Source organism: Pogoniulus pusillus, chromosome 5 (assembly GCF_015220805.1).
Source record: "Pogoniulus pusillus isolate bPogPus1 chromosome 5, bPogPus1.pri, whole genome shotgun sequence".
NCBI classification, from domain to species: Eukaryota; Metazoa; Chordata; class Aves; order Piciformes; family Lybiidae; genus Pogoniulus; species Pogoniulus pusillus.
The window spans coordinates 39,099,370-39,125,479 of record NC_087268.1 but is presented as its reverse complement, the minus strand read 5'-3'; the positions used below and the strand labels follow the sequence as shown (position 1 = coordinate 39,125,479).

At 41.2% G+C, this 26,110-nt stretch overlaps 1 protein-coding gene across 4 annotated transcripts in view; it reads left to right on the top strand.

Moving 5' to 3' along the window:
• Nucleotides 1-2,077: 2,077 nt before the first annotated feature.
• Nucleotides 2,078-26,110, top strand: part of PCCA (propionyl-CoA carboxylase subunit alpha) — a 358,591-nt gene continuing 334,558 nt past the window's right edge. For 3 of the 4 annotated variants that reach the window (XR_010302383.1, XM_064143822.1, XM_064143820.1), the window contains exons 1-4: nucleotides 2,078-2,169; nucleotides 8,695-8,772; nucleotides 11,754-11,801; nucleotides 11,885-11,953. Coding sequence is in view for 3 of the 4 variants with exons in the window: in XM_064143822.1 (XP_063999892.1) it covers nucleotides 2,107-2,169; nucleotides 8,695-8,772; nucleotides 11,754-11,801; nucleotides 11,885-11,953 (258 nt within the window). In the remaining variant the exon portion in view is untranslated. Of the gene's footprint in view, nucleotides 2,170-8,311; nucleotides 8,451-8,694; nucleotides 8,773-11,753; nucleotides 11,802-11,884; nucleotides 11,954-26,110 lie in introns of those variants that run through there. The other variant, XM_064143821.1, reaches the window with a different exon arrangement.

Below are 26,110 nucleotides of genomic sequence, written 5' to 3'. Positions count from 1 at the left end.
ATGTCCCTCCTAAACTGGGGGGCCCAGAACTGAACACAGTACTCAAGGTGTGGTCTAACCAGTGCAGAGTACAGGGGCAGAATGACCTCCCAGCTCCTGCAGACCACACCATTCCTGATGCAGGCCAGGATGCCACTGGCTCTCTTGGCCTTTCTATCATATTTCACCTATTTTTCACTCTAAGTATTGACACAAGAAGTTAAAAAAGTGATGTCTAAACCAATAAAGCTGGAACAAAAAAATCAATACTGTGTGTGAATGCCAATAGGAATTTGTGTTCCACTGAAGGGACCATAGAATCACAGAATCAACCAGATTGGAAGAGATCTCCTAGATCAGCCAGTCCAACCTAGCACCCAGCCCTGTCCAATCAAGTAGACCATGGCACTAAGTGCCTCAGCCAGGCTTTCTTTGAACACCTGCAGGGTCGGCAACTCCACCACCTCCCTGGGCAGCCCATTCCAATGGCAAATCACTCTCTCTGTGAAGAACTTTCTCCTCACATCCAGCCTAGACCTCCCTTGGTGCAACTTGAGACTAAAGACTCATACTTGGTTGGACCCAGTTGTCTAGCAGGCTTTTTCCTCTTTCTGTGCCTCCCTGAAGCATGACAATATGCTAGTTGTTCTGGGACATCCTGCATCTCACTGTAGGATATGAATGTACTTGGAGACCCCAAGAATTTAGAATGATGGAACAATTTGGTTTGGAAGGGATCTTTAAAAGTCATCTAGTCCAATACCCCTGCAACGAGCAGGGACATCTTTGACTAGATCAGTGCCCTGACCAACCTGACCTTGAATGTTTCCCAAAATGGAGCATCTATCACTTCTCTGTGCAACATTTCAGCATTTCACCACTCTTATGATAAAAATGTCTCCCTTATACCTTGCTTAAATCTACCTTCTCTTCTCCTGTATTAACACCCCCCAAACTCATCCTTTTTTCTTAGCAGAGGTGTTCCATTCTTCTGACTACTTTTGTGGCCCTCCTCTGGACCCACTCCAACATGTTCAGGGTTTTCTTGTGATGAGGACTTCAGAGCTAGACACAGTAGCCCAGGTGAGGTCTCACAAGAGTGGAGCAGAACATCAGAATCACCTCTTTTGATCTGCTGGCCATGGTTCTTCAGAGGTAGCCTAGGATATGGTTTGCCTTTTGGGCTGAGAGGACACATTCCTGCATCACATCCAGCTTTTTACCCATGAGAACCCCCAAGTCCTTCTTGGAGCATCGATCTAATGAAAGATGCCCCTGCTCACTGCAGGGGTATTGGACTAGATAGCCTTTAAAGGTCCTTTCCAACCCAAAGCCTTCTATGATTCTTTATGCAACCCCTGATGCACATACCAGTGCAAACCCAAACGCATACATCTGGCGGTGCACACAAATCTAGTCTACAACTACCTGAGGGGTGGTTGTGGCCAGGAGGAGGTTGCTCTTTTCTCTCAGGTGGCCAGCACCAGAACGAGAGGACACAGCCTCAAGCTACACCAGGGGAAATTTAGGCTGGAGGTGAGGAGAAAGTTCTTCACTGAGAGAGTCATTGGACACTGGAATGGGCTGCCCGGGGAGGTGGTGGAGTCGCCGTCCCTGGGGCTGTTCAAGGCAGGACTGGACGTGGCACTTGGTGCCATGGTCTAGCCTTGAGCTCTGTGGTAAAGGGTTGGACTTGATGATCTATGAGGGCACTTCCAACCTTGGTGATACTGTGAAAATACTGTGAAATGCAGCTGGCCACCGGGGCACACCTCCCGAAGCACGTACAACTCAGCTGCAGGCGACTGGAGGCAAGCCTCAACGCCAGCCCCGGGGCACACATCTAGCGACGCGCACAGCCTCTCCTCCGCGCCCAGAAGCGCGCACCCCTCTGCAGGCGGCCGGAGGCAGGCATCGACGCCCGCCTCGGCTCGGCCCGGCCCGGCCCGGCCCGGCCCGGCAGCCCCCCGGGCCCGCAGCCGCCGGGTCACGCGAACGCCCTCCCTCGCCCGCCGGCGTGCGGCCACGCTCGCTCCCCGCGCCCGCGGCGGCTGCTCGGATTGGCTGCGGGCGGCCCGGCCCTCTGCCGCCGCGGGTGAAAGGGCGGCCGGGGCCGCAGCGGCAGACATGGCGGCAACGCTGAGTTGGGGGGCTGCGGGAGGCCGGTGGGGGTTCCGGGCGCTACTGAAGGTGAGTGTCGTGTTGGGTGGTGGGCAGGCCGACCGACCTAGGACGGCTGGGAGCCTGGTTTCACGCTTCATCTCTTTTCCGTGCGCGGTGCCTGGGGGGCCGCTTTCCGGGGCGATTGAGGGTGGCACCGTGCAAAGAGCTGGGGCGGATCCCCCACCTCCATGAGGGGCTGCGGGTGAGGTCGCTGGGTGAGTGCTGTCTTTTATGCGTGGGGCCGGGAGGAGTGTCGTCCCTCCTGGGGAGAGCTGCAGAGGAGGGCGTCCCTATTTGTGTGGTGGAGGCTGTCGCGGAGTGTCCGTGTCGTCGTTCCCTCCTTCCATCCCCCCCATCCTCGCCTGCTGGGTGAGGGGCCGCAGGGGAGCCTGTGCGTGCGTGTTCATGTGGCCGTTTGGCGAGTGGAAGGGGAAGGAGTGCTGCTTCTGAGCCTCTTAGGGGTCGATGCTGAAGTAGTCGCCCTGTGTCGGTGTCTAGAGCAGGCGGTGGGGAGCCGGCAGTCATGTCCCTGTTCACCCACCCGATGGGCAGCGCGGCTGGCGGCCTCTCGCCGGGCGGTGCTTGCGGATGCTGTATGGAAGGCGGTGATTGTGGTAAACTGTGAAATCTGAGTCTTGGGTTTGGTTGCTGGGGTCTGGCAGTATCCAGTACTCTGTTCCTTGGTGTATCCTGTCCGTGGGTTACTTAGTGTTTTGCTCTTTGTGTTTTCTTTTTAACTTAACCCTCACTACCTGCAGAAAATTATGTGCTGCTCTCTTTTTGCTTCCACGTCCTCCCCCTTGCTAAACGGGAGCCTATCAAAACTCAGGAGTGGAGTGCGGTTTTGGACTATTTTCAGTAGTAAAACCGTGTCTCGTTGTCTCTTCCCAGCTCCCCCTCTGTCCCATTTTACCTATGGGTCTTTCAGCTGTCACTTAAAACTTTACTGTGCCTTTATTCTTTGTTTCATGAGAATACAGTGAACTCGTTGCAAAGCTATATAATGTTTTTGGTGAAGGCTTTAAGCTTCTATCAAGCAGTGTTGCTTAGGCTATGGAGGTAACTTCACTGACACTGTTGCTATGTTTTCTTATCTATTACTTCTGCAATTGTGTTAAGAGAAAGAAGAGGCAGTATTTGCATGTGATGTTCTGTAGCAGTTGAATGACACTACGACTATATACGGGGAAAAAATGCTTACAGTAGAAAGAATTCCCATTAGAGAGTTTAAAATAGTAACCAATCTGTGCAGATGAATGTAGCCCTGAACTTTTGGAATGAAGTGATTGTAGTATGTAAACTACAGATTTTAGTGCTGACAAGCACTCTTAAAGCATATCACAGGTAAGAGATTTCTGGTGCTTGCCTTGTCCCGAGGAGTGGCCTTACAGGAGCTGTTTAGGCTGTTGCCTTGAGCAACTGTTCCAGCTTTATGCAGCTGCTGGGTCTTGATCACAGGCTGTTCCTTTTTGGGCTCCTGTCTCGCTCCAGCTTAGGCAAGCACTGCTGCTTGAATATTTAAGTGGATAAGATGGGCTAAAATTTGTCTGAGGACACATTTTTTCCCACTCCTTGTGAGTATCTTTTCAGCTGGATATATTCCCTGGTCTGGTTCACTGTATGACTTTACAAGCTTTTGGGACTGGCACAAAGAAGAAAATATGTGGGTGTATGAATGGTGCAGTTTTAAAAACGTAGCCTTTGGTGGATGAGTATTTTCTTATTTGCCAGCACAGAAAATACAAATATGTGATTTTTTTCTCATCTTCCCCTTAGAATTAACAGAGATTCTCTAACTTGGTAAGAGTGAAGGAACTGCTATGTGCAGTGTACCTTGTAGAACCTCATACTGCATCTTTGCAGTTGGCTTCAGGAGGAGCTTCTTACTGTTACAAGTGCTGGGCTGCTCAGCGTTCTTCAAGAATACAAAGCAGGACAAGTTTTTCATTAGAGAAATAATACAGAAGCAAAGTGTTTGCTTTCCAGTGCACAAGACTTGTGTAATCTTGTATTAATAAGTTACACTTTAAGCCTTTTAGATTAAAAGTCTCACAGACACCTGAAGTTGTTTGCTTGCTATGTGCTTTATACGTGCCCAATCAGCAGAGGCCTGAAAATAGGGGATTAAGATGTTAAGGAAATTGAAATAAAGATTTTTTTTTTATAGTCTGATGACACAGCAACACAAAACTTTACTTTGTGGTTTTAATTAGGAATACTTATGGCCAATGTTAAATATGCTGCAAATATAAAGACGTTATTCTCGTGGTCTCTGAAAGTGTAGGGGCAAAATTCTTAGCAGGTTTGCTATCAGAAGACAGAAGGAAGAGAACTTATGGGTAGTGTAAATAGGTATGCTACTCCTAGCTGTTACTAGTGGGTATTATTGACTGTATCTTTGTGTAATATACATTTCTTAAAACAGCTATAGATATATGATACTGTTCTTATCTGAAATCTAGAACCCTGCATCTCTATTTCAACACTGAGAGCTTTTGCTCCCCATAAAGCTGTGTCAATGAATTATTCTCAGAATGACCAGTATGGCAGTGAAGTGGCCTTCCTTGTTGAGTGTTGTACAGACTTCAAATACATGTAAGGCATCTCTGAAGTTAACTTCTATTTTTGTGTTCTTAAACCACCTGAAGCCCTTCCATAGGGCTGTACTGGGAGGCAAATTCTCTGTTATGTCTCAGATCATCAATGTGTGATGAGTGTACCAATCTACAAATCACTGGGTAGGTTGATTTATATGAGTTTATTTTATAACTAAAAGTTAATGGTAACTAATTTTCCCATTATAGCCTTTCCTTCCAGTCTCTCTGTGGCATAGCTTTTCTGGCTTCTTGTATAGGGTTAACACTCCTGGGGGAGTGACCCTGAACCTGACCCTAGGGGTCTTGGCCCCTCCCCAGGGGTGGGCCACACTCCAGGTGATGGTTAGCCCACTCCCCCCACTTCCTGTGGTATAAAAGAGACAGGACCTCCCTGTCTCTTCCTCTTATCTTCTCTTTTTCCTGCGGTTCACTCATGACCACACACCCATACTGCATACCAGCACAACACGTGGCAGCCACGAGGCAGAGACACCATCACACTACTCGGGTTGTATCCATCCCTGTTTGTATTTTGCTGTTTTCCCTTCCTTATCCTTTGTAAACTCCCCTACCTCCAATCCCTTTTTTTTCTAAGTTATTGTTAAACTTTTCCTTTTTTACTTCCAAATCGAGTGAGATTGATTTATTTGGGTGTCCCTACCTTTATCTCTCTCCCTGTCTTTTGGGGAAAGGAGGAGGAAGAGGGGAGGGCACTCTATAAATTCTATAAATTGTCATTGGGTCTACTAAATTTATAAGAGTCTCTGGGAACCTGCATTTGAACCCAAGACACTTCTCATGCATTCAAAACTAGTGTTGTATAAAAGATGTTTATAAGAAACTTCTGAAGCTTTTCTTCCTTTGCCCCTGCCCCCCTCTTCCCTTTCAGCTAACTGTAAGTATTTAGATCAGCCCTTCTGACCTTAACAAGCACTTCCTTCAGTGAATAATAACTTGGTGAAGGTTTTTTGTTGTCATCTGTGACCTCTTTCAGACTATTTGTGGTCCGATAAGCACTTCTGCCAATTGAGTCTTCTTAAGCACTATCTGATCGACTGTGTGTGCTCTGGAGCAGGAAGGTATATTCTGCTGCTTCTACTATAGCTATCCCTGGTGTTCTCTTGATCACAATACAGTCACTGAAGATGTCAAACTGCTGTAACCCTGGGTAAAGGACCATCTGGTAGGTGTGGTTTCAGTTATCAGAGTTCTAGTCTTAACTATATATTCCCTCTATAGTGCCTGAAACAGCTTGTACTGTCACATCAGATGAATAATAATATATGCCTGCAAAGAAGTCTAGTGGTTTTGATCCTAATACAGCAAACTATCTGCATTTGGAGGATGGGGTGGAAAAAATCAAAGTAGAGACACACTGTATCAAACCAAAAAACTGAATGTGAGAGAACCCAGCATGTGTGTTAAAGGAGCAGGCTACTAAGAAAGTGACAAATGTTCTCTATTGACCCCTCTCCCTTCCTAAAAGGAATGAGGAAGAGAGATTTATGAATTGGAAAAGAAAGCTAAATCATAATAAAATAAATATAAATAGAAACCAAATATTGAATTTAGACCCCTGTTGGCAAACAGTAAAGCTGTGTTTCTACCACTGGGGCTGTCAGTGGGCCCGTTCAGGAGAACAGCAGAATCTATCCTCTCCTGTCCAGTTTCTCAATCAATTTTTCAGATGATTTAGCCATTTCCTTAGTCATGGCAGATAAGCATGCCTGTAAGAGACCAGAGATGACTGTCTTTGTACTGTATGGTTTAATGCAACCTGTTTGCTCCATGTAGGATTGGTGGCATGATGAGTGGAAGGAACTTTACACTTAAACATCAGTCTAGTACTGGTAACTGTGCCAGGAGGAGCTGTGCTTCAGTACTAATTACTTCTGAAGCATCTCTAACTTCTTCATATGGTGCTAATAGTTCTTTTTCATTAGGAATATTTAGCTGTCCTCAAAGCCTTGACTCCAAAATCCTGAGGGTCCACTGAAAGTCTTCCCTGGTTCTATTAATTATCCCCAGCTGTACTGCAGAGTCAAGCCCCAGGCAGTAGCTGGATTCAGACTCATAGGTCAGGATTAAAGGCGGAATGGATAGAGTCCTCCTTGGATGCTGGCCATTGAATAGTAAGAAGAAAACTTGACCCTCATGATCCATTTACTTAATATAGAATATGACATACTCAATATGGAATACCTTATTGTGGTCAGTTTATGGTTACCTGAATTCCTTATTTCTCCCTGCAAGTGTGGCCTTTTACTCTGTACCCCCAATGTAGTACACAAGATTTAGCACTGACCTTGATATACACACCAATCCTTGGTGCTAGCTATAAACACAGTGTTATCACTTTTAAAAGCAGACACTATCTGCAAAAACATCCTGTTAATTTAATGAAGTGTAGTTAGAAATTGATCTGAAAAGTAAAATCACTGAACAGAATTAGCTCTGTTGTAACTCAAACCAGGACTTGGATCAGAGCTGAACAGTTGCTGTCCACTGACTTTGATTCCAGATTATCTGAATTGTTCCAGAGTAATTGTCTAGATTACCTGTGGCAGTCTGTGGTATGTCTGTTGCTAGTGATTAGTGTCTAAATGGTTTGTGACACTGTAGAAGTTTTCTGTGTATGAAGCTTGGTCTGAGCTGACGTGAGGTAGAAGGATTTCTTTTAGTTCTGTATTGCAGGACTTGTATGGAAACATTGTGTTTTTCCCTTTAAAGCATACTAGCTGCATTACAGATGTGATGTCCTTCTCAGTCATGGTCTGGTTTCTGCTTTCTGTGCTGCAACATGGAAAGTATCTGCAATCTAGATCAGGTCAGAGAGGTGCATAGGGAATGTTCCCATTTTTGTTACCGCTAGCCACTGGTGCTGCAGAGCCAGTAAGAGTTTACAGTGAAGTTAAGATAAATTTGTAAAGTTCTGTATTAATTTCTGTTGTGCAAGGGGCAGCTGAATTGTCTAATTAACTTCTTTATATGAACTTCCTTATTTCTCATTTTCCTTCCCACTAATCAGTCTTTCTTTTTTAGTCTTCTCACAGGACAGCCTTTACTTTCTACTACTCAGATTTGTGCCACTTCTGAGAACAGTTACTTGAGACAGAATTGACAGGTTTTGAGTTTGGGTGTTTACCAGTCATTGCTGCTTTGTACTTCTTACTAGACAATATTCAGTATTAAGGCTTTTTACAGTCTTTTAGATTCCAACTGGGTGAGCAAGTGTATTAGTACAACTTTGGTGCGAGATCATTCATCTGTCTGATTTTTGTTTATGGCTAACTGCCATTGTGTTAATTGACTTCCTTGAGAAATACCTATCTCTTTGATACACTTGCAAGTCAGTTGTATCATTGATTGTTCTCTCTTCAAGCTGGCACCTGTGTGCTGCTTTTTCCTGACACATCATACAAAATTGTTATAGGAGGGGTTGTTGTAGAAGTTGGTTCAGAACACAACTCAGAAAAAGTTGTCTTTTCCTCAGACCATTGTCTGAGGTTGTGGTAGGGAAGACTGGGAGATGAATTATCATCTAAAATCTGTTCTGTCTCTTCTCTGTATAGACCCAGTCCACTACCTGATTTATTCCCAACTGGTCCCTGGCAATGAAAGCCTTTCCCTTACCCTGGTGTGTTCAGGATGCTTACATGTGTGCTTTTTGGAGAACTTGGTAGATATGTCTGGAAACAAGAAAGAAAGAAGGTGATGTGGTGGAGAATTTTATTAAACTAATGACTTCATATCTAGAGTTTTTGAATTAGTTTTGGCTACTGTTTGTCAGATGTGTGCTTGAGGGAGGACAGATCTCCTGTAACATTTCATCTATGTGGTGGGGGAGTGGGAGGATATGGAAGTGTTTCCTCAAGATGTCAGTATATGAACTGTTTTTGTCTTACCAGAATACTGTAGCAGGAGAAAAACGTTTAACTCCCTCTTTCTTCTGTAGCACGAAACACTGTGTTCAAGATGGTGCCTTATAACATCACACAAACTGTATTCATCTACGTATGATCCAAATGAAAAGGTAAGTGGTGTGGTATTTGTCCTCTTTAACATTTTACTCTCACTGAAATTTAAAACTGTCCTTTCTTATGCTGCTAACAATTGCAGTTCTACTGGTATAACCAGAATACAGTCACTTGTTTAATAGAATGCTTTTCTTAAACCAAAAAAGGAACTCTACTTTGCAGTATACTCAGTGTGCTTGTCAAGATTGTATACTACTGCAAGTGCATACCTTAGAAGGTTGGATTGAGTGATTGTTAGCTTTGGAGAATTAAACGCTAGCCTGAACATGTTATAATTATGAAGCAGCTATGTGGTGTGGGAGGTATAAGCCTGTTAAAACATCTGGAAATTAGACTAGCCAAAATCTTTTTGTAGAAGCGAAAGTATGCAATAGTGGCAGCAGGGTTGCTTAACTCCTATGTCAGATAATCTAGAACTTGAAATGGGCCTTTTAAAGCCTGCAGAGAATAGTAAAGCCTCATCCTGGGACTGTACAACTGTGCAGTAGCAATCTCAACTTATAGTTGCACCAAAGAAAACATTTCTTGTGGAAGATTTTCTTGGCATGGACTCTGAAGTAACACACTAGAAAAATGTGGCTGAAGCTACAGTAGTGTTGAAGAGGAAGAATACTGACAACTTGTGACTGAGCTTGCCTGTATACCAGTGTAGAAGCAATTAACCAGGAGCAGTATTAGAAAATGGGGGAAAACAGTATGTGCCTATAACTGGCTTGAAGTCCCCTGAAGAAATCTGCCCTTGCTTTAGAGGTCCTCTTCCTTTCCTAAAGGCATAGTTATGTTTAGATAGTGCAATTGAGTATTTGGTTTCTTAACTAGGAGCATGTCCTGCTAACCAGTGGCTACTACAGTTTAAGTTCTCTTCTGCTTTTTCCCTTCACTGGCCCTTCTGCTGTCTTTGTAATGACAAGACTTTCATATGAGACTTTTTAAAGTTAATTAGTGGAGAGGACATAAGTAACTGTGTAGTGCTTCTTTCAGCAGCATGTTTGTTTTTCTAAAGTGCTGGACTTGAGAATTGCCTTTAACAGGAGTAAGGGTCCTGTTAGTGTCTTTATTGCAGAATTAAACTCAAATGAATGTCAAGTACTCTGGATACAGAGAGTCTTGCCTGATGGCTGTGATCATACTTTAGTAAAGCAACTCCTATATACTGAGAACTGAGTCAGTGACAGCTTTTAATTCCCCTTCAAGTCTGTATGCCTTGGGTACCTAGACTGCAGCAATTCAGAGTCAAGGAAGTTTGTGTGAGCATGTTTGGAACCTTTCAATTTTTGGACTGGGTTTCCAGCTAAAAATGCTCCTCAAACTGCTATCTCCTGCAGTGATCTTACAGTATTTGTAGCTCTAACTGAACTTTTCTTAAGGATGTGTAAGATCTGTCTTCTGAGTGGGATATGAGTATGCCTGCGTGCTAGGCAGTGTTGTACATTTCTCACCAGATCTGGCTGAACTTACCACATAAGCTTGCTGTGGCTCTTACCTGGAGGGTTTTTAGTTAATTTCTGTGTTCAATCACATGGTAGTATTTTTAAACTGGTCATGTGATGCCAGCTCAGCCCTGACTTTGAAGAAGTATATTTGATAAAGAGCACCTTGACTACCTCTGTTTAAAGTAGGGGAGCAAACAATATATACCTTAGTCTGTCAACAGCTGTTTATGATGGGATTTTTGCAGTGTTCCTTCCTCTCCTCTTGCACCTATCTTCCCTTTCTCAAGCTAAATAATGACTATGGGAATAACAAAGTTTCATTGTTGCAGTGGGAATACTTCTTCTGGCCCCAGTTGGTATGAAAGACAGCTGTTTGTAAGGGAGGGAGGAAATCAAATGTCTTAGGTTGCAGTTTGATAAACCTCATCTGGTGTGGCTGAAGGATGCCACTGAAGGGGGGAGTCCTGCTGGTTCACCATCTTGATTTTGAGTGTGGAAGGTAGAGTAGGACTGTTCAGTTACTGTGGACTGATGTGTCCTGAAGCTGCATCCTTGCTAGGTGTGATATTTGGGAAGTGGTGGTGTAGGTGTGTAAAGGAGGATTGTCCTGTGTTGGTAGCAGTCTAAATGTATCCCTAAGCAGATGTAATATCAAAGTGCACCTATATATTTAGTAGCAAGGCCAATGACAGCAATAACCCTTAGTTTCAGCAATGAGATTACCTTGAGCAACTCTTTCCTTCCATTGCTTTGTCTTAATGGGAAGTGTGTTGTCTAGAGTATAGGGTTTATTGGCTTGACAGTGTTATCCCCTTCTTACAGACATGTCTGGTATATTGAAGGTATATTTACAGCATTAAATGCATCTCTTTGAACGGTGACAGTGAATTTCAGGAGTGTATTAAACTTGGTTTGGTCCTCTGTGCACTTTGGTGTTATACACTCAATACTAAGTAGCAAGTGTTGTGATGGTAGGGCAGGATTTTGCCAGTTCCCTCACATAGGGCTCAGTGGCAAGGCTGGAATAACTCAACGAACATTCTCTAGCACAGGGTGGAGGGGTGTATGTGTGTTTTTTTTCACACTGCTGTGCCCTAGGCAGAGAGCAACCTTTCCTCCTTATGACTGGAATGTATTCTAAAGGTCTCCTGTAACAGGTCAACGTTGTATTCCAGGTCATCTATGCTGGTTAGGCGCTGGCCTCTGTGCCTGCCAGTGTGTCTCTTCCCTGGACTTGACTGGCTCCTAAAGCCTCTGCAGAGTTCTAATTTCTGCACAGTGTGTGGTAAGGAGATCTAGGGGATGCTGATGTGAATAGTCAGCATGTTTTTTTCGGAACCTGTGTATGTGCTAGATAGATTTAGTACAGCATACTGTTAATGCTATTTTGTCATTGTTAAATCAGCAGAACTCTTAAAAGTAGGTGATCTCACAGTTATAAGCTCATGGATAAACCATGCTTTTAGTTGAAGTGGAGGAGAAGATGTGTTTTTGAGGAAGAAAAACTTGTTGATCTTTCAATTTTTATATTCTCTTCCCTTTAGACTTTTGAAAAGCTCCTTATAGCCAACAGAGGAGAGATTGCATGTCGGGTGAGTATTTAATCCTTTGATCTTTTTGCAATAAATTCTGGAACTATTGCTATTGTAAATATTTGTCACTTTTCTTATGGTAGGTCATCAAAACATGTAAGAAGATGGGGATTAAAACAGTTGCCATACACAGCGATGTTGATGCCAATGCTGTAAGTACTACTTGAATTCAAATGGTAGATGAGATACTTAGTAATCCAGGACTTGCAATTGTTATGTAGGCTTGCTGATTACTGTGGTGGCCACGTTGGTAATCATGAACTATTTTTATGTCCTTTTCCATGTGCTTAATGGTGGGGAGATGCTTAGCTTGCCCTCTAAATGGTGGTATTTAGTATGTTTCTCTTGTGTGTGAACTCTTCTGTGTTTTGCTTGTATAAGTGTCGTATTGCTTTTTTGAGTAAACTAGGTGGTAACACCTGGTTGATACACTTACCAAGTGTAAGAGTGGTGGCAAAGCCTAAATTTTGTTTTGATACTGCCCACAAAAAAAGGGAATGAGTAGTGGATCCTAAGAAATGATATAAAACTTGGTGTAAATTGTTCCTATGTCTGGCAAATACAACTCACTGCTTCTCTGAGGAGTGTCATATCTTACTGAACTGCTGTTCCATTGAAGTCTTGAATATTCAGCAGCATGCAGAAAGGTGATAAAATGACTATCTAGACAAGTACAGTACTTGCCTAGCTGCCTGCCTGTTTTCAGGTCTTGTAGTCTTTTCTCTATTTTAGAAATATTTTAAGTTACTCCTAGCAAGAATAGGAAGGTAATGTCCTTTGTGATATAACAGTCAGTGTAGTTGTGCTTGCATATTTCAGTAGAGAGAATATTGTATTCCTTGCCTGCAAGAACAGCTACAGGAGAAAGAAATGGGGATACTCCCATGCCCCAGGATAGTTTGAGATCTGTAAGGGAGTTAAAGTGCTGTCTTGTGATTTGTTAGGAGGGGTCCCTCAGACAGCCTATCAGGAACTAAAGTATATCTTATGCCAGACAGGACTTGGGAATATAGGTGTCAGGTTGCTCAGCATTGAAAATCTGAAGTGTAATTGGTGGAATTTGTGGAAGTAGTTAGAACTTGGGTGTCTTCAGAGTTAAATGAAAGGTGAGAACCGCTAGGAAATCTGGATATTTTTTTTTGACCATACTCTTGTCTGAGTTGTTTTGTGGTTCTAGTCCTACCTGACTAGCTCTGCTCATATAAAGAGGGTGTAGGTATATAGAGGCTGAAATTGGATTATCTGAGACAGGACAAATGTGTCCTTCACCTCAGAATTATACTTTGTCTGGATAGCTGTAACTGGGACAGTATTACCTCCCGTCCAGTGTGTCTGGATGGCTTTGTTTTGTGTGCAGTCCACTGTGAGATGGAGATGATGCGAAAAAAACCTGAAAATAGTAAGTAGCAAGATTGAGGAACATAATGAGAGAATGACAGGAAAAAGTACAACCTACTAGCTTAGGGAAGGGAGTGCAAAGTGCCTTACAAAGAAAAAATGAAAATATGTCTTTTAAAGCTAAGACAGCACTGTAGATTGCAAATACGAATAGTGTCTTTAATTTGTAATAGGAAATCCAATCTAGTATCTCATATGGCTTCTGAAATGCATTAGTATACTTGTAACTGTTCATAAAGATAGCATTGTGTTGAGGTACTGATGTTTTGAGTTAATTAGACAAATGCTGTAAGGGTGAATAGTGTCTGCTTAGCTCTTCAGACCTTATTTAGAAACCAGTCACACTTCTCTATAGGTTAAGCATTAGCTGTGTCCATTGGAGAGTCACTGCTATGGATGCTTGAACTAGGAAATAGTTCAGTGTCATCTGTCTGAAGAACTTAGTTACCTCCAGTTAGTCATAGTTTGTGGTAATGACCTGGGCATTGCAGTAATTTCTGACTGCCAATTTGGACAATCTGGGTAGATGAGTCCAGAGGCCAAGTTATTTGGCTATATTACTACAAAGTAACTAATTCTGTTTGTCCATTTGTGTTCAGATTCCATTAACAGCTACCTTCTTGGTTATACCAGTGGTAGAAAAATCTCCAACACTCTGAAATGAAACTTGGGAGCTGAAGCAAACTGTCAAAAGAACATCTGTCTTCATGTAACTAGAAGAAATCACTGCCTGATCAGTAGTAGGATGCTGTAAGAGTTTTAAATATCTTTTTGATTTTGGTGCTTGACAGGATTAAGCCAAACATTCCTCACTTCTCATAGGCATTGAACCGAAGGCAAATAGAAACTTAGGCTGTTTGCCCATTCTAAAGTTGTCTCTTTATTATAAATAGTGGAGTTTTAAGTGATTTGAGTTGGTAGGGATGGTTTGCAAAATTGCTATTATTAAAGTAACAATAATAAAGTGCTAGAAGTAACATCAATTGGAGTAGGTAAGTTTTAGGTTTAGAACTCAGAGCAACCTTTAAGATGCAGTAGTAGTTCCTCGTATTCCCTAAGTAGCTGTGTGCTGAAATATGGGTGGTCTGATAACTGATTTCTTTTTACAAGAGAAAAAAAGGACAAACCAGCCAGTCTGCTACATCTCTGGCTGTCATACTGATTGAAAAGAGAAGCAAAAGTGAATTCCCTGTGATTATTTAACCCCCCCTTAAATACATGACTGGTTTGTTCCTCATCCAATGTCCTATGCATAAATGACCCAAGCAGGAGTTTTCAACAGTGTTTGGGTGGCTGTGATGTGGATAATCTTAAAATCATCGATCTTTGAATAAAAATACTGTAGGACTTATTAGTGGATAATTGAACAAAAAAAGGGCCAAAATAAATTTAATCTTATACCTTTTTTTAACAGTTTTAAAAATACTCTGAAATCCTTGTGGAATTCACAGGGTTGAGTGAATGAATGTGGTGTAAATAACTGAAATAACACACAGACCTTCAATATCAGTACTTTTTCTTGTTCTTCAGACTTTGTGGAACACAAATGGCAAATGTCTAGAGTATGCTGTTAAAGCAACATATATTTTGACATACTAACTTTACATAGTTATGAAAGGTAACAACTACAGCAGTACAAAGAATTTTTCATTTCAAGAAATTAAAACTTCACTAACTGTTTTGAGCAGGCAGTAGCAGAAATGACTTAAATAGATAATTTATTGAACAAAAAAAATTGAACAACCTGCTGAGAGCCAAATGAAAGTTCCTGAAGAAGGAAAATGCAAAGAACAAAACCACTTTTTTCTGCACTTAAATGGGTGAAGACCTAAATGGCTTCTTTAGGTTAAAATTGTTCAGGTGATGGGGACAGAACCAAAGCTTTGAAGGAGGTGGATTACTTCAGAGACTCTTGGGTGCTTGTGTATTAATGCAAAAGTTACAGTTAGCTGGAATAGGATTGTATTGTGTTTTACCTTTGCAGAGGTGAAGTGTGGAGATAACTTTGAATTGGAGAGAAAAAAAGATCATGCAGTAGAATTTCTGTTTAGCAACTGTCCTGAAATAAAATTAATGTGATGGTAGAAACAACATGGCAGAATTGCTTCTGAGACCTCACATAAAATACACAGTTGCTCATGTGGTACTGAGTATGTTGAGAAGCAGATCATAATGGATGTTTTTGAAGGTCTTAAATCCTGGCTAATATTCTCCATTACATTTGTTATTTTAGGGGTAGTGGAGGGAAGGAATTGTGTATTATTCCAAATGCTGGATTTCAGTTATTTTTCAGCTTGCAGGGCACTTACTCTTTATATTTGGGTTGGTAAAGTGGGAAAAGATGAATAGATTTTTTTTTTTTTAAGTTAAAACAACCAGTGGAATTATTTTTGGGATGAGAAAACGAGCGAAGTAGTTTTGGCTGAACGAGAGTAATTGTATATACTTTTCCCCCTGAACTGGTTGGAATAGAGGGTTAAGATGAAAGAACCTTCTCAACCATAAATGTAACACTGATGGTGCAAACATTGTCAAGGAAAGCTAGAGAACTATTGTAATGCCTAATGTAATCAGCTAAAAGTATGATAAATGAAGAACAAGCTTTCGCTAATTGGTTCTGAACAAAGGAAGGTATAGCATAAAGCAGTGAATGAGATATAATTTTATTTGGCATTTTTTAACACAGCAGGGATTCTATAGCCATATGAAGCAATGAACTATAAATGACTGAAAAAATCCCATGGGAAAGTAATGTAAACTACAAAAACTTTAAAGTAGCGCTCAATTTAGTTTAAATTCTTTAATGTGGGCTGTAGTTTGTTTTTTTTGTTGAAGATTTCAGGTGCTGTGTTAAATTGCCTTGGGCACAGACTCACCCAGTTCTCAGCTTTTGAAGATCATCAGCTTGTTCTTCTAGGTAATATAAACCCAACAAGTATGCAAATGCTGTTATTGATGTAATATAATTGCACAGTATTCAGCTATTCTCTGGACACTGTAGTCTTCTGAGTGAAAGAAGATCTAGAAAAGGAAGATCTAGCTTCCTGTCCTAACTTTCTCCCTGACCTTTGAGTCTGAGACTATTAGAAGGAGTTTGGAGGAGGGCATGGTTTAGGGAAATTGCAAAGTTTGATTAAGCTTGTAAGTTTCTATGCCAAGTCTGTACTGAGTTGAATCACAGAATGTCAGGGACTGGAAGGGACCTCAAAAGGTCATCTAGTCCAACCCCTCTTCCAGAGCAGGATCACCTATACCAGATCACACAGCAACATGTTCAGGTGGGTTTTGAACATCTCCAGAGAGGAATGAATTTGGAAGAGCAAGTTGAGTTTGTTTCACTGAAGATTTAGCTGTGAGATGCTGTCAGGTTGGTTTGTTCTTTTTAGGAAATCTAGTTGCTAAACACAATCAGGGCAACTTGGCATTTAAGTTTTAATCTAAATTTGATTTTAAAACAGAAGCTTATCTGAAACTGAGTTTTCTTTGCTTGTAGCTAACATAAATACAGAGGTCTTAAGGTTTGTCTGAACCCTCACCTTTTTTTGTCATTTATTGCTTTGAAATATGCAAAACTGTCTTCCATTATTTGCTACAAAACTAGAAATGCAGTCATTTTGACAGATGGTTGCCTTCCAGTGGCATGTAAGGAGTGTGTGCTTAGCCTGAGAGATCTGTTGAAGTACTTATATGGAAAAGAAACTAACTTTGCACCTTGTTTTTAAACACATGATTCTCAGTGTCTAGAGTGTATAGATTTTCTCCAGACAGTACAGAGAGGTGGAGTCCACTTAATCTTAAGTGTTTTTCTAAGATGTTCACAGTAGGAATGTACCAGAAAAGAAACATTAGGATCAGGCTTGCAGTTGTAAATACAATGAAATTAAGAGACCCCTTTTTTCTGTGAAATCAAGGCAGTGTGTTGCTTATTTCATCAAAAAAGGAGATCTTCTATCCTGTCTCCTTAGAATCATAGAATCAACCATTTTGGAAGAGACCTCCAAGATCATCCAGTCCAACCTAGCACCCAGCCCTAGCCAGTCAACTAGACCATGGCACTAAGTGCCTCAGCCAGGCTTTTCTTGAGCACCTCCAGGGATGCTGACCCCACCACCTCCCTGGGCAGCCCATTCCAATGCCAATCACTCTCTCTGTGAAGAACTTCCTCCTAACATCCAGCCTGTACTTTCCCCGGCACAACTTGAGACTGTTGCCTTGTTCTATTGCTGGTTGCCTGGGAGAAGAGACCAACTCCCACCTGGCTACAACCTCCTTTCAGGTAGTTGTAGACAGCAATGAGGTCACCCCTGAGCCTCCTCTTCTCTAGGCTAAACAACCCCAGCTCCCTCAGCCTCTCCTCATAGGGTTTTGTGTTCCATCATAGGAGATGTAAGCGGTGGTTGTTATATGATGACTTGGATCCTGTGATGATGTGGAAGGAGTGTGCTGCTGTTTGGAGTTTCATCTTGCCTGCTAAGTGTAGTCTACCTTTTTCCTTTTTAAAAAGTCGTTGATTTGAAGCTGAGTGGGTAGGTTGGGGGTGCAGTTAATGAGTAAATCATTTTTTATTGGCTTTGAGGAGCAGTGAAAGCTTGATCTGCAGCTCTTAAAGATTAGAGGGCTCTTTACAGCTCTAGAGTTAGTCTAGTCTCCAAAGACTGGCTGTGCATTTTGAGTGATAGGATGATGTGAAATACGTAAGTGTCCTTTGGAACAGGTGAGACTAGTGTTTTGTATTTTCACAGCAAAGATGAAACGTCACTTTTGGATTCTGGTTGAAACACTAACACTGCAGGAAAGGAAATGTGTAGAGTGGAACGCTAAGTGCCCTGCTGCAGCCCTTCTGGGGAGACAGGAAATACACAACAGAGAGTTAAATCTAGATGTTTTGGCATTTGTGAGGAGGGTTATTTAATTACCATGCTGATTGAGCTGGTGTGCTAGTTCATGAAATAAAATTTCTTGATATAAATCTCATTTTGGGAAAGAACAATATTGTTCAGTACAACATTTCAGAAGTTGTATGGAACTATCCTTGGGGCAGGAAAATGTGGAAGCCCAGTCAGAAGTTAATTACTACTTAAATATGTAGGTGTGCAGTGCTGTGAAGAGTGAAGCAATGTTTCTGTGGGTGCTGATGACTACGTGTGTCAGTAGAGTAACAGGAGTGGATCTGTAGAGTGAAGTAGATCATGCTGAAGACATGGTGTCCTTGATAACTGCATTTTTATAATCTGTAATTGTTTCTTCTGCTGTGGATCCAGTGCCTGTTGGTGGTTGTTTGATGTGCTTGCTGGACTGCCATGTTTTTGAGTTTTACCTGGAAGGTATTCAGTTCATGTGTTTTGAGAGCTGTGTTGGAGACAAATGTGTATGTGTTGAAGATGACTAACAGTAACTTTTTTTAAAGCAGTCTTAGTTTGACCTTGGATGCTAATGTACATTGAAGCAGTTCTAGTTGCTTGCATGGTACTGCCCTTCTGGGCCTTTTCTTGCTCTAGCACTTTTCTGACTGTGTGCTGAGCTGTTCCAGTGATCTGAATGTACCAGGCATGTTGTTTGTCAAGTAGTTAACATTTTTCTCCTGATTTGCTATACGAAAATGCCTTAGTGGCCTATCTGGCGGATGGTGGAGCTGTATATAGAAGCAGGATTAATTTGGTATAGGTCAGCCATTGGTTAAACTGACTTCCATGGCCCTGCTAGTTGCAGGACTCTAACGTTGCACCCAAAGCTCTGAGATTTAGGAGAGATGTGCAGGTGTCTGGGTGATCAACCTTGAAGTCTAGGTAAGAGACTAAGCAGAGCTGAAGTCACTAGGCTTCCCTCCTCCCTTTTCCCCACATCTCCCACTGATGGGATGTGAAGATCTGGATCAGGAAACAGAACCATCTTAGATTTTTGTAAGGCGAGTTGTATTTAACGCTAGGTACTTCACCAGATCATAAGCTGTATAGCTCAACAGACAGCCACTAGGGTATTGTGGGTTCTGTGGGTGACATTGTGATTCTGTGATGCTCATTTTCTGGGGATAGGTGTTAAACAAGGAGCTGAATTACTTATGAAGTGTCTGACATTTGTGAAATCAAGATTGGAGTAATGAAACAAGTGAGGGTGTAGTAGAGAAAGAAGTGCAGTTTGTGAGGTATAAGGTGCAGGTATGGAGACATGTCACTTCTGAGTCATTTAGGTTGTGCACTTGTTCTTAAAGTCTTTCTCTTGAAATAAACAAGTGAGGTAGCTCTATAATTTTAAAAGGATGAGTTTGTGATATCCTTTTACTTAGTACTATTGAATTATCTGTAGACAACAACTAACATACTTTGATAGTGGTTTCAAGCACATGGTGATGTCATCAATAAAATCTAAGAAGCAAACCTGAGTCTCTTCAAACTTGTCTATTTCATAAGTGAGGGGGAAATCAGGAGTAGAATCATCATTTAAAGTCATATCTGAATAACAAGTTCTTACTGTGGAATCAGTGTGACAGATTTGTCACACTAAGTTTCTTCTGAATTGACTTTTCAGAGTTGAATTTGGAGATTATAAGCCTGCATTAAACAAACCTGACAAATAATTTCTATTAAAAAATTCCCCTTATAAAAGTAATTACTTACTTTTCACTTTCATTTCTTGTTAGACAAGATGCTCTAGATAACTGAACAGTAACTGCTATTTTTCTCTCGGTAGGAAAATTCCATATTTTGTTCCTTGAATTGGCATACCTGCCTATGTGAGTATACATGAATAACCAAGGACTGAAAAATCAGATGATATAGGAGTTAATCTGAATATTTCTTGGTGGTAGTAGTCCTTAAAATATGAAGTTTCATGAAATAAGAATTTTATCATATTTCATGTTTGTACTAACATGAGTGATAAACATTGTGATCCTTTCAGTGCCTGGCTAAAGCTTAGCCTTTTAGGTCAGTCAACTTTGAAACCTTATTTCAGGTCTTCACTGGAAGCTAATATAACAATTCTTCTAAATGACAATGTCATTTATAAGTTTTTGAAATTGCCTCTGAAACTGAGTTTTCTGAAACAACTTACAGCCCTGGCACTTTGTAGATTAATTTTCAGGGCGAGTCTATATCCTGAAATGTTTAAACAAAAAGTAGAACTGGATGATTTGACTTACTTTGAATTTTTTTAAAGCTAATATAAGCAACCAAGCCTACAAACCAACCTCCTTAAAAGCCTCTGAAAAGAGACACCCCTTGCCTCAATCTCATATTTAAGAATTATCACTGAAATGCACATTCATCACATCAGTCACACAATCCTCACAAACTTCACTTCAGCAAAGAATTCCTCACACCAAAATCAAAATATTGTTATACTGCCAGTGAAAGTGGACAGTTGACACACCATTGACCATCCCTTTGCCACAATTAGAGCAGTAGCTCTCCACAACTTTGCTCATCGTTTTCTTCCTGTGCTAAGTGCATGTTTTGCCCACCACCTCTCCCAATTATTGTCCTTATCTGGACTTCCTCATACTCCCCCATGTTCAGTGCCAAAGAACTATCATGTGTTTACTCTTGTTGAATGCCAGGTGCCCACCAAAGCTGCTTTACTACTCTCCCTTCTCAACTGGGCAGGGGAGAGAGAAACAGTGAAAGGTTTGTGGGTTGAAATAAGGACAGGGAAGTCACTTGCCAGTTCCAGTCATGGGCAAAATACACTTGACTCGGGGAAACTGATTTTTATTTACTGCCAAACTAATCAGAATGTGATAGTGAGAACTGAAGTAAAATCTTAAAATGACCTTTTCTCCTACCTCTCCTTTACCCTAGTTTGGCTTCACTTGTAATTTCCTTTTACCTTCTCTCCTTGAGCAGTGCAGGGAGAGAGGGCATGGGGGCTGTGGTCAGTTTATCTCATGCCATTTGTGCTGCTGTTTTCTTCCTTGGGGGAAAGACTCCTTTCATTTTCCCGTGTGTTTGAATAGTTGGTACAAGATAATAGCTGTGCTGAGTGGTAAGCTGGATTAGTGTACTCAAGGTATTTTATCTGTTTTCTGCCTGTGTCTTGCTGTGCTAATTGGGCAGTGCTCTGAGTTTCATTCTGGGATGTTAATTTGATGTATAGCATCCTTGCCATCTTTTGTAGCTAGTATTTCACATCTGCTCACCTGTTGAACTGTAATGTTGCAGACCTTGTAGGATGCTAGCAATTCTTAAAGCAAAACTGTTTTTAATAGGGGCTTAGCTGTTGACAAACTGATTACTTGTAAAAGCATGTCATCTCCCTTGTCTGCTTTCTGTGGTAATAGAATAAACTATGGAGTATTATACACAGCATAAAAATAGCTTCTCAAACCAGATGTACAAGAGATGATACAGTGGTTTCCACAATTCTCAATACTCCATAGATTCAGTGGTTGATAATTTTTGAAGTTAAATGCTGAATTCAAAGCTTTAGTTTTGCTAGACTAGGATACTAATATGGATTTTACTTTTGTATTGCTACTTTTAACAGTGTTCTGTTATATCATTTAGGCCAATGTTAGCTTTTGTTTCACAGGAGCATATAGAGGGTATGTGCTATCTTTATATCATAGAATCAACCAGGTTAGAAGAGACCTCCAAGATTATCCACTCCAACCTATCACCCAGCCCTATGCAGTCAGCTAGACCATGGCACTAAGTGCCTCATTCACTCTTTTCTTGAACACAAGCCCTATGAGGAGAGGCTGAGGGAGCTGGGATTGTTTAGCCTAGAGAAGAGGAGGCTCAGGGGTGACCTTATTGCTGTCTACAACTACCTGAGGGGTGGTTGTGGCCAGGAGGAGGTTGCTCTCTTCTCTCAGGTGGCCAGCACCAGAACAAGAGGACACAGCCTCAGGCTGCGCCAGGGGAGATTTAGGCTCGAGGTGAGGAGAAAGTTCTTCACTGAGAGAGTCATTGGACACTGGAATGGGCTGCCCAGGGAGGTGGTGGAGTCGCTGTCCCTGGGGCAGTTCAAGGCAAGGTTGGATGTGGCACTTGGTGCCATGGTCTGGCCTTGAGCTCTGTGGTAAAGGGTTGGACTTGATGATCTGTGAGGTCTCTTCCAACCTTGATGATACTGTGATACTTCCAGGGATGGTGACTCCACCACCTCCCTGGGCAGCCCATTCCAATGGCAAATCACACTCTCTGGGAAGAACTTCCTCCTAACATGCAGCCTCTACTTCCCCCAGCACAACTTGAGCCTATGTCCCCTTGTTCTGTTGCTGGTTGCCTGGGAGAAGATTATTCTCTAAATAAAGTTATGACTATAATGTGGGGGAGCTTTTAGCTGTATAAGTGATTTGGTTTTTGTGAGAACTTAGATTTTAATGGGAAATCTAGTTTTATTTTCCTTGTGGTACAGTTACATTTGAAGTGTAATTCATATTTCATTTCTACTTGCTGAATGTTTTGAAGAGGTTTTAGAATCTGCCTTGAATATGGGTTATATGAGCCTGTTTTGTCATGTGCTTTTTATTCAGTGTCACTGGAGCTCAAGATTGCCAGATAAACTTGTAGATTGTGAGCTCTGCAGTAGTGACACTTGTTGATAGCAGTTTTCCTCTTGTGTCTTTTTCTTTAGATGAAAGTTAACTTTCATCAACTGAAAAAGATGTAATTTTTCTTGGTGTTCAGCTCACTGTTTGCCTGGTTTAGGTAAAGCTGTTTCTGTACCAACTTTTTGCTTTCTGCAGAGTATTTTAGAATTGAATTTTTAAAACAACCTGCTCTGTGTTTCTGTGTGAATTGATTCTGAAAGCTGTTTTGTAATTAGACTAATGAGATTCAAGAAGCAACATGGCTGTATTAAAATATTTGGTATTTTGGTAAACTAATTGCCATAGTCCTAAAAAAGAAATTAAACAAAGGTTTTTTGATTTGAAGATCTACCTAGTTAAAGTCTTTTAACTGCTAGAATGTAGCATTTTCGTCAGCCTGGCTAAAACAAACCATCACTAATTATAGCTTCCTGACCTTAGATTTCTAAGAGTGAAGACAATGTTGACTATCATTGTCAAGTCATTTGGCAGACAGACCTGCATACCTACATGTTCTCTGCACCAGTATTCTTTTTTGCAGAAGGAATTTGGATTGCATGACTTCAAGGGGTTAAGCCAACAGTGGCCTTTTCAAGGTGCAAATAGATCACAAGAAATTAGAAGTGCCATACAAGTCTGTGTGAGCAGTATTGGTCACAGACTTGGGACTGAGCAATCTGTGTGCATGTTTAGGGTAGAAGATGGATTTTGTTAGGATGGGTATTTTGACAGAAAACTTCAGGAGAGCTCTTGACTTCCTAACTTGATTGGTGAGCCATAGCTGCTCTGAAAGGTAGACTTCAAATGGTGTATGTCAAGTATGTAGTGCAGCCACACCTCATCATTCAGGAGTGTTATGGAGCTCTGCATTTCTATAACATTTGCATTTACATATATTTTTAGAACATGACATCTGAGTTTCTTCTTGAAAAATGCTGTACTTAACACAGGAGCTTGTAAGTTGCTGCCTGTCCTGTGTAGCCCCACAGGAGAGTACTTGGAAGTGGGTCTGGAGTTTCACTGTGGACCTATGATTGCATTTTGAGCAGTCGGGGGTGGCAGAAGTGTAAGACAGTGTGTATGAAGGTTCCTGCCAAGTTCAGGCTCAGTTGTGTGGGCTGCTGTCAGATGCTGTTCTGTGTTAACCTGAGATGGTATCAATCCCTATGGATAAGAGAGTGGTCTGCCACTCTGGCTTGCATTGGGTGTTTAAAGAGTCTTTAGCAGAAGAATGGCAGAATATGAATCTTTGTACTTAGTTCATTCTTTTGCTATCTACTCTTTTATAAGACTTTCTAGTCAATTTTTGGTCCTTAGTTTTGACTTCTTCTCTCTGGCAGGAACTAGCAGAACAACATAGGAATGTGGAATTTCCTCACTTCTTGTTTTCCTCTCTTCTCCCTTTATCTGTTCCATCAGCAGTTGACCTCATTGTTTGGTGTGTGGTGCAAATTTACTGGTGGTGAACGATTCAGTTTCTTGGGAAGAAAACTGAATGTTACAAGCCTAGGAGGTGTGTGTGTTTTTCCCTCCTGTTTTTATAGCATAAAAAAAATGAAGTGAGATTCTGCACTAAGTAGCAAGGTATTAATCTATTGGAGGTTGCTTTATGTATTTAATTGGGCTGGAAGAGATGGAAGGATGTTAATACTAATTTGGAAGTAGGGAAAGAGATGATCTTTTCCAAGAAAGCAGCTTTCACTAGTTGTTTTTTTTTTCCCCACCCCTGACTGGCTATTTATTGAAGCAGAAATGTTGCTTTTATGAATGCCTGCTTTCTATCATGGGAAAAGCAAACTCCACCTATATAGATAATCTTCAAATGCTTAAACTGTGAAACCAACCTTAAACTTTGGATGGATTTATTAATTGTCTCCTTGAATTATTGAAACTTCCTCTTACTCTCCAAGGAACCTAGATTATTTCTTTTGCTCACTTGAACCCTCAAGATGAATCACCATGCTTTCAGCATCTTCTTTTCTGACAGACTTTATACACGTGGCAAAATATATGAATATTTGACATTTACCATGTTAAAACAAAAAGCCAACAAAATTCATGAAAATCTGAGAGCTTCATCTTACCCAGGTGGCCTGCTGTTTGAAATATGACTCCTGGTGTGTATTGTACTCCTAGCCCTAGGATTCAGTAATGAGATTGAGTGGTATCTTGCGTGAGCACTTCTAGATGATTGACAATGAGGTGATGTGAATCATCATTTATCAGGATATTATCATGCCTACCCTTGATAATTTCTCCCTGCTGTCTGGGGAGATGGTGAAGACAGATAGGACTTTGTGATGTCAAAGTAATTAGTGTGTGTTGGTTTCCAGCTGAACAAACTGGAAACTAATGATCAGGTAAATGAAGATGAAGTGCATTAGTGTAAAGATGAAGGTGCAAGGACCTTGGGGAAGAGCTTATAAAAATTTCATGGGGGATATTTGAATATCTTAAAATTTGTGCAGTTGCAAGCAATATTTACTAAAGGATACCTCTGCAATGGTCTATTTACATGTCCTTTGTTAATATCTATTCTAGTGAGAGGGTCAGCACTTAGGATTAAGGACATTAGAGTCTCTGCTGTAAGACTGGGAACTCTTTATGACTTTCATAAAGTCTGGGTAGTGATTTTTTCCAACTAAAGGCAGCAATTTTGAGTTAAATGGTTAAGGAATCCTAGAGTACACTGAAAGTTGGATTTTCTAGTTACTTTTCCCATTTCAAAGTTGGGAAATTACCATCATTAGACTTTAGTATACTTGAGCTGTGATTGCTCCTTCACATTTTTAGAATATATTTATGTTGCTTGTTGCAAAGCCCACAGATTTGAAAGTATTTACATATGTACCCAAGTTTGTGGTGCTGCATCAGCTTTTTAACAAACACAATAGCTTCTTGGTGAAAGTATCGAAAATCTTATGAATAGATTAACTACTGGAAGGTTTTTATAACTTGCAAAAACCTTTTGTGTAGGTGCCTACATTTATAGCAGTGTTTCAGATGATGCTTAATGCACAGGACCAGATGAGTATAATTGCTGTACCAGCAGCAAGTGATCTGAGGGGTTTCTGTAGTTAATTTTATCACATGTGATTAGATATTGCTAATTGTAATTAGCTGATTGAAAAGCTATCTGTTTGCTATTCAATTATTAAAATGGTAATTTACTCCTTGTCATTTATCTCTATTAATGTGCCAGTCTCCTAGATACCTCTAAATAACATCACGATGACAGCAAAGTTATATAAATTAAAACCTCATGGCAATACTATTTGTCTAATGTTTTATATATATATGCAGCTGTCCTCTTTATTTCAGTTGCTTCTTTGGTGAAAGGAAGCAGACTAGAATCCCTGGCAGGAATTTGTCTGTATTA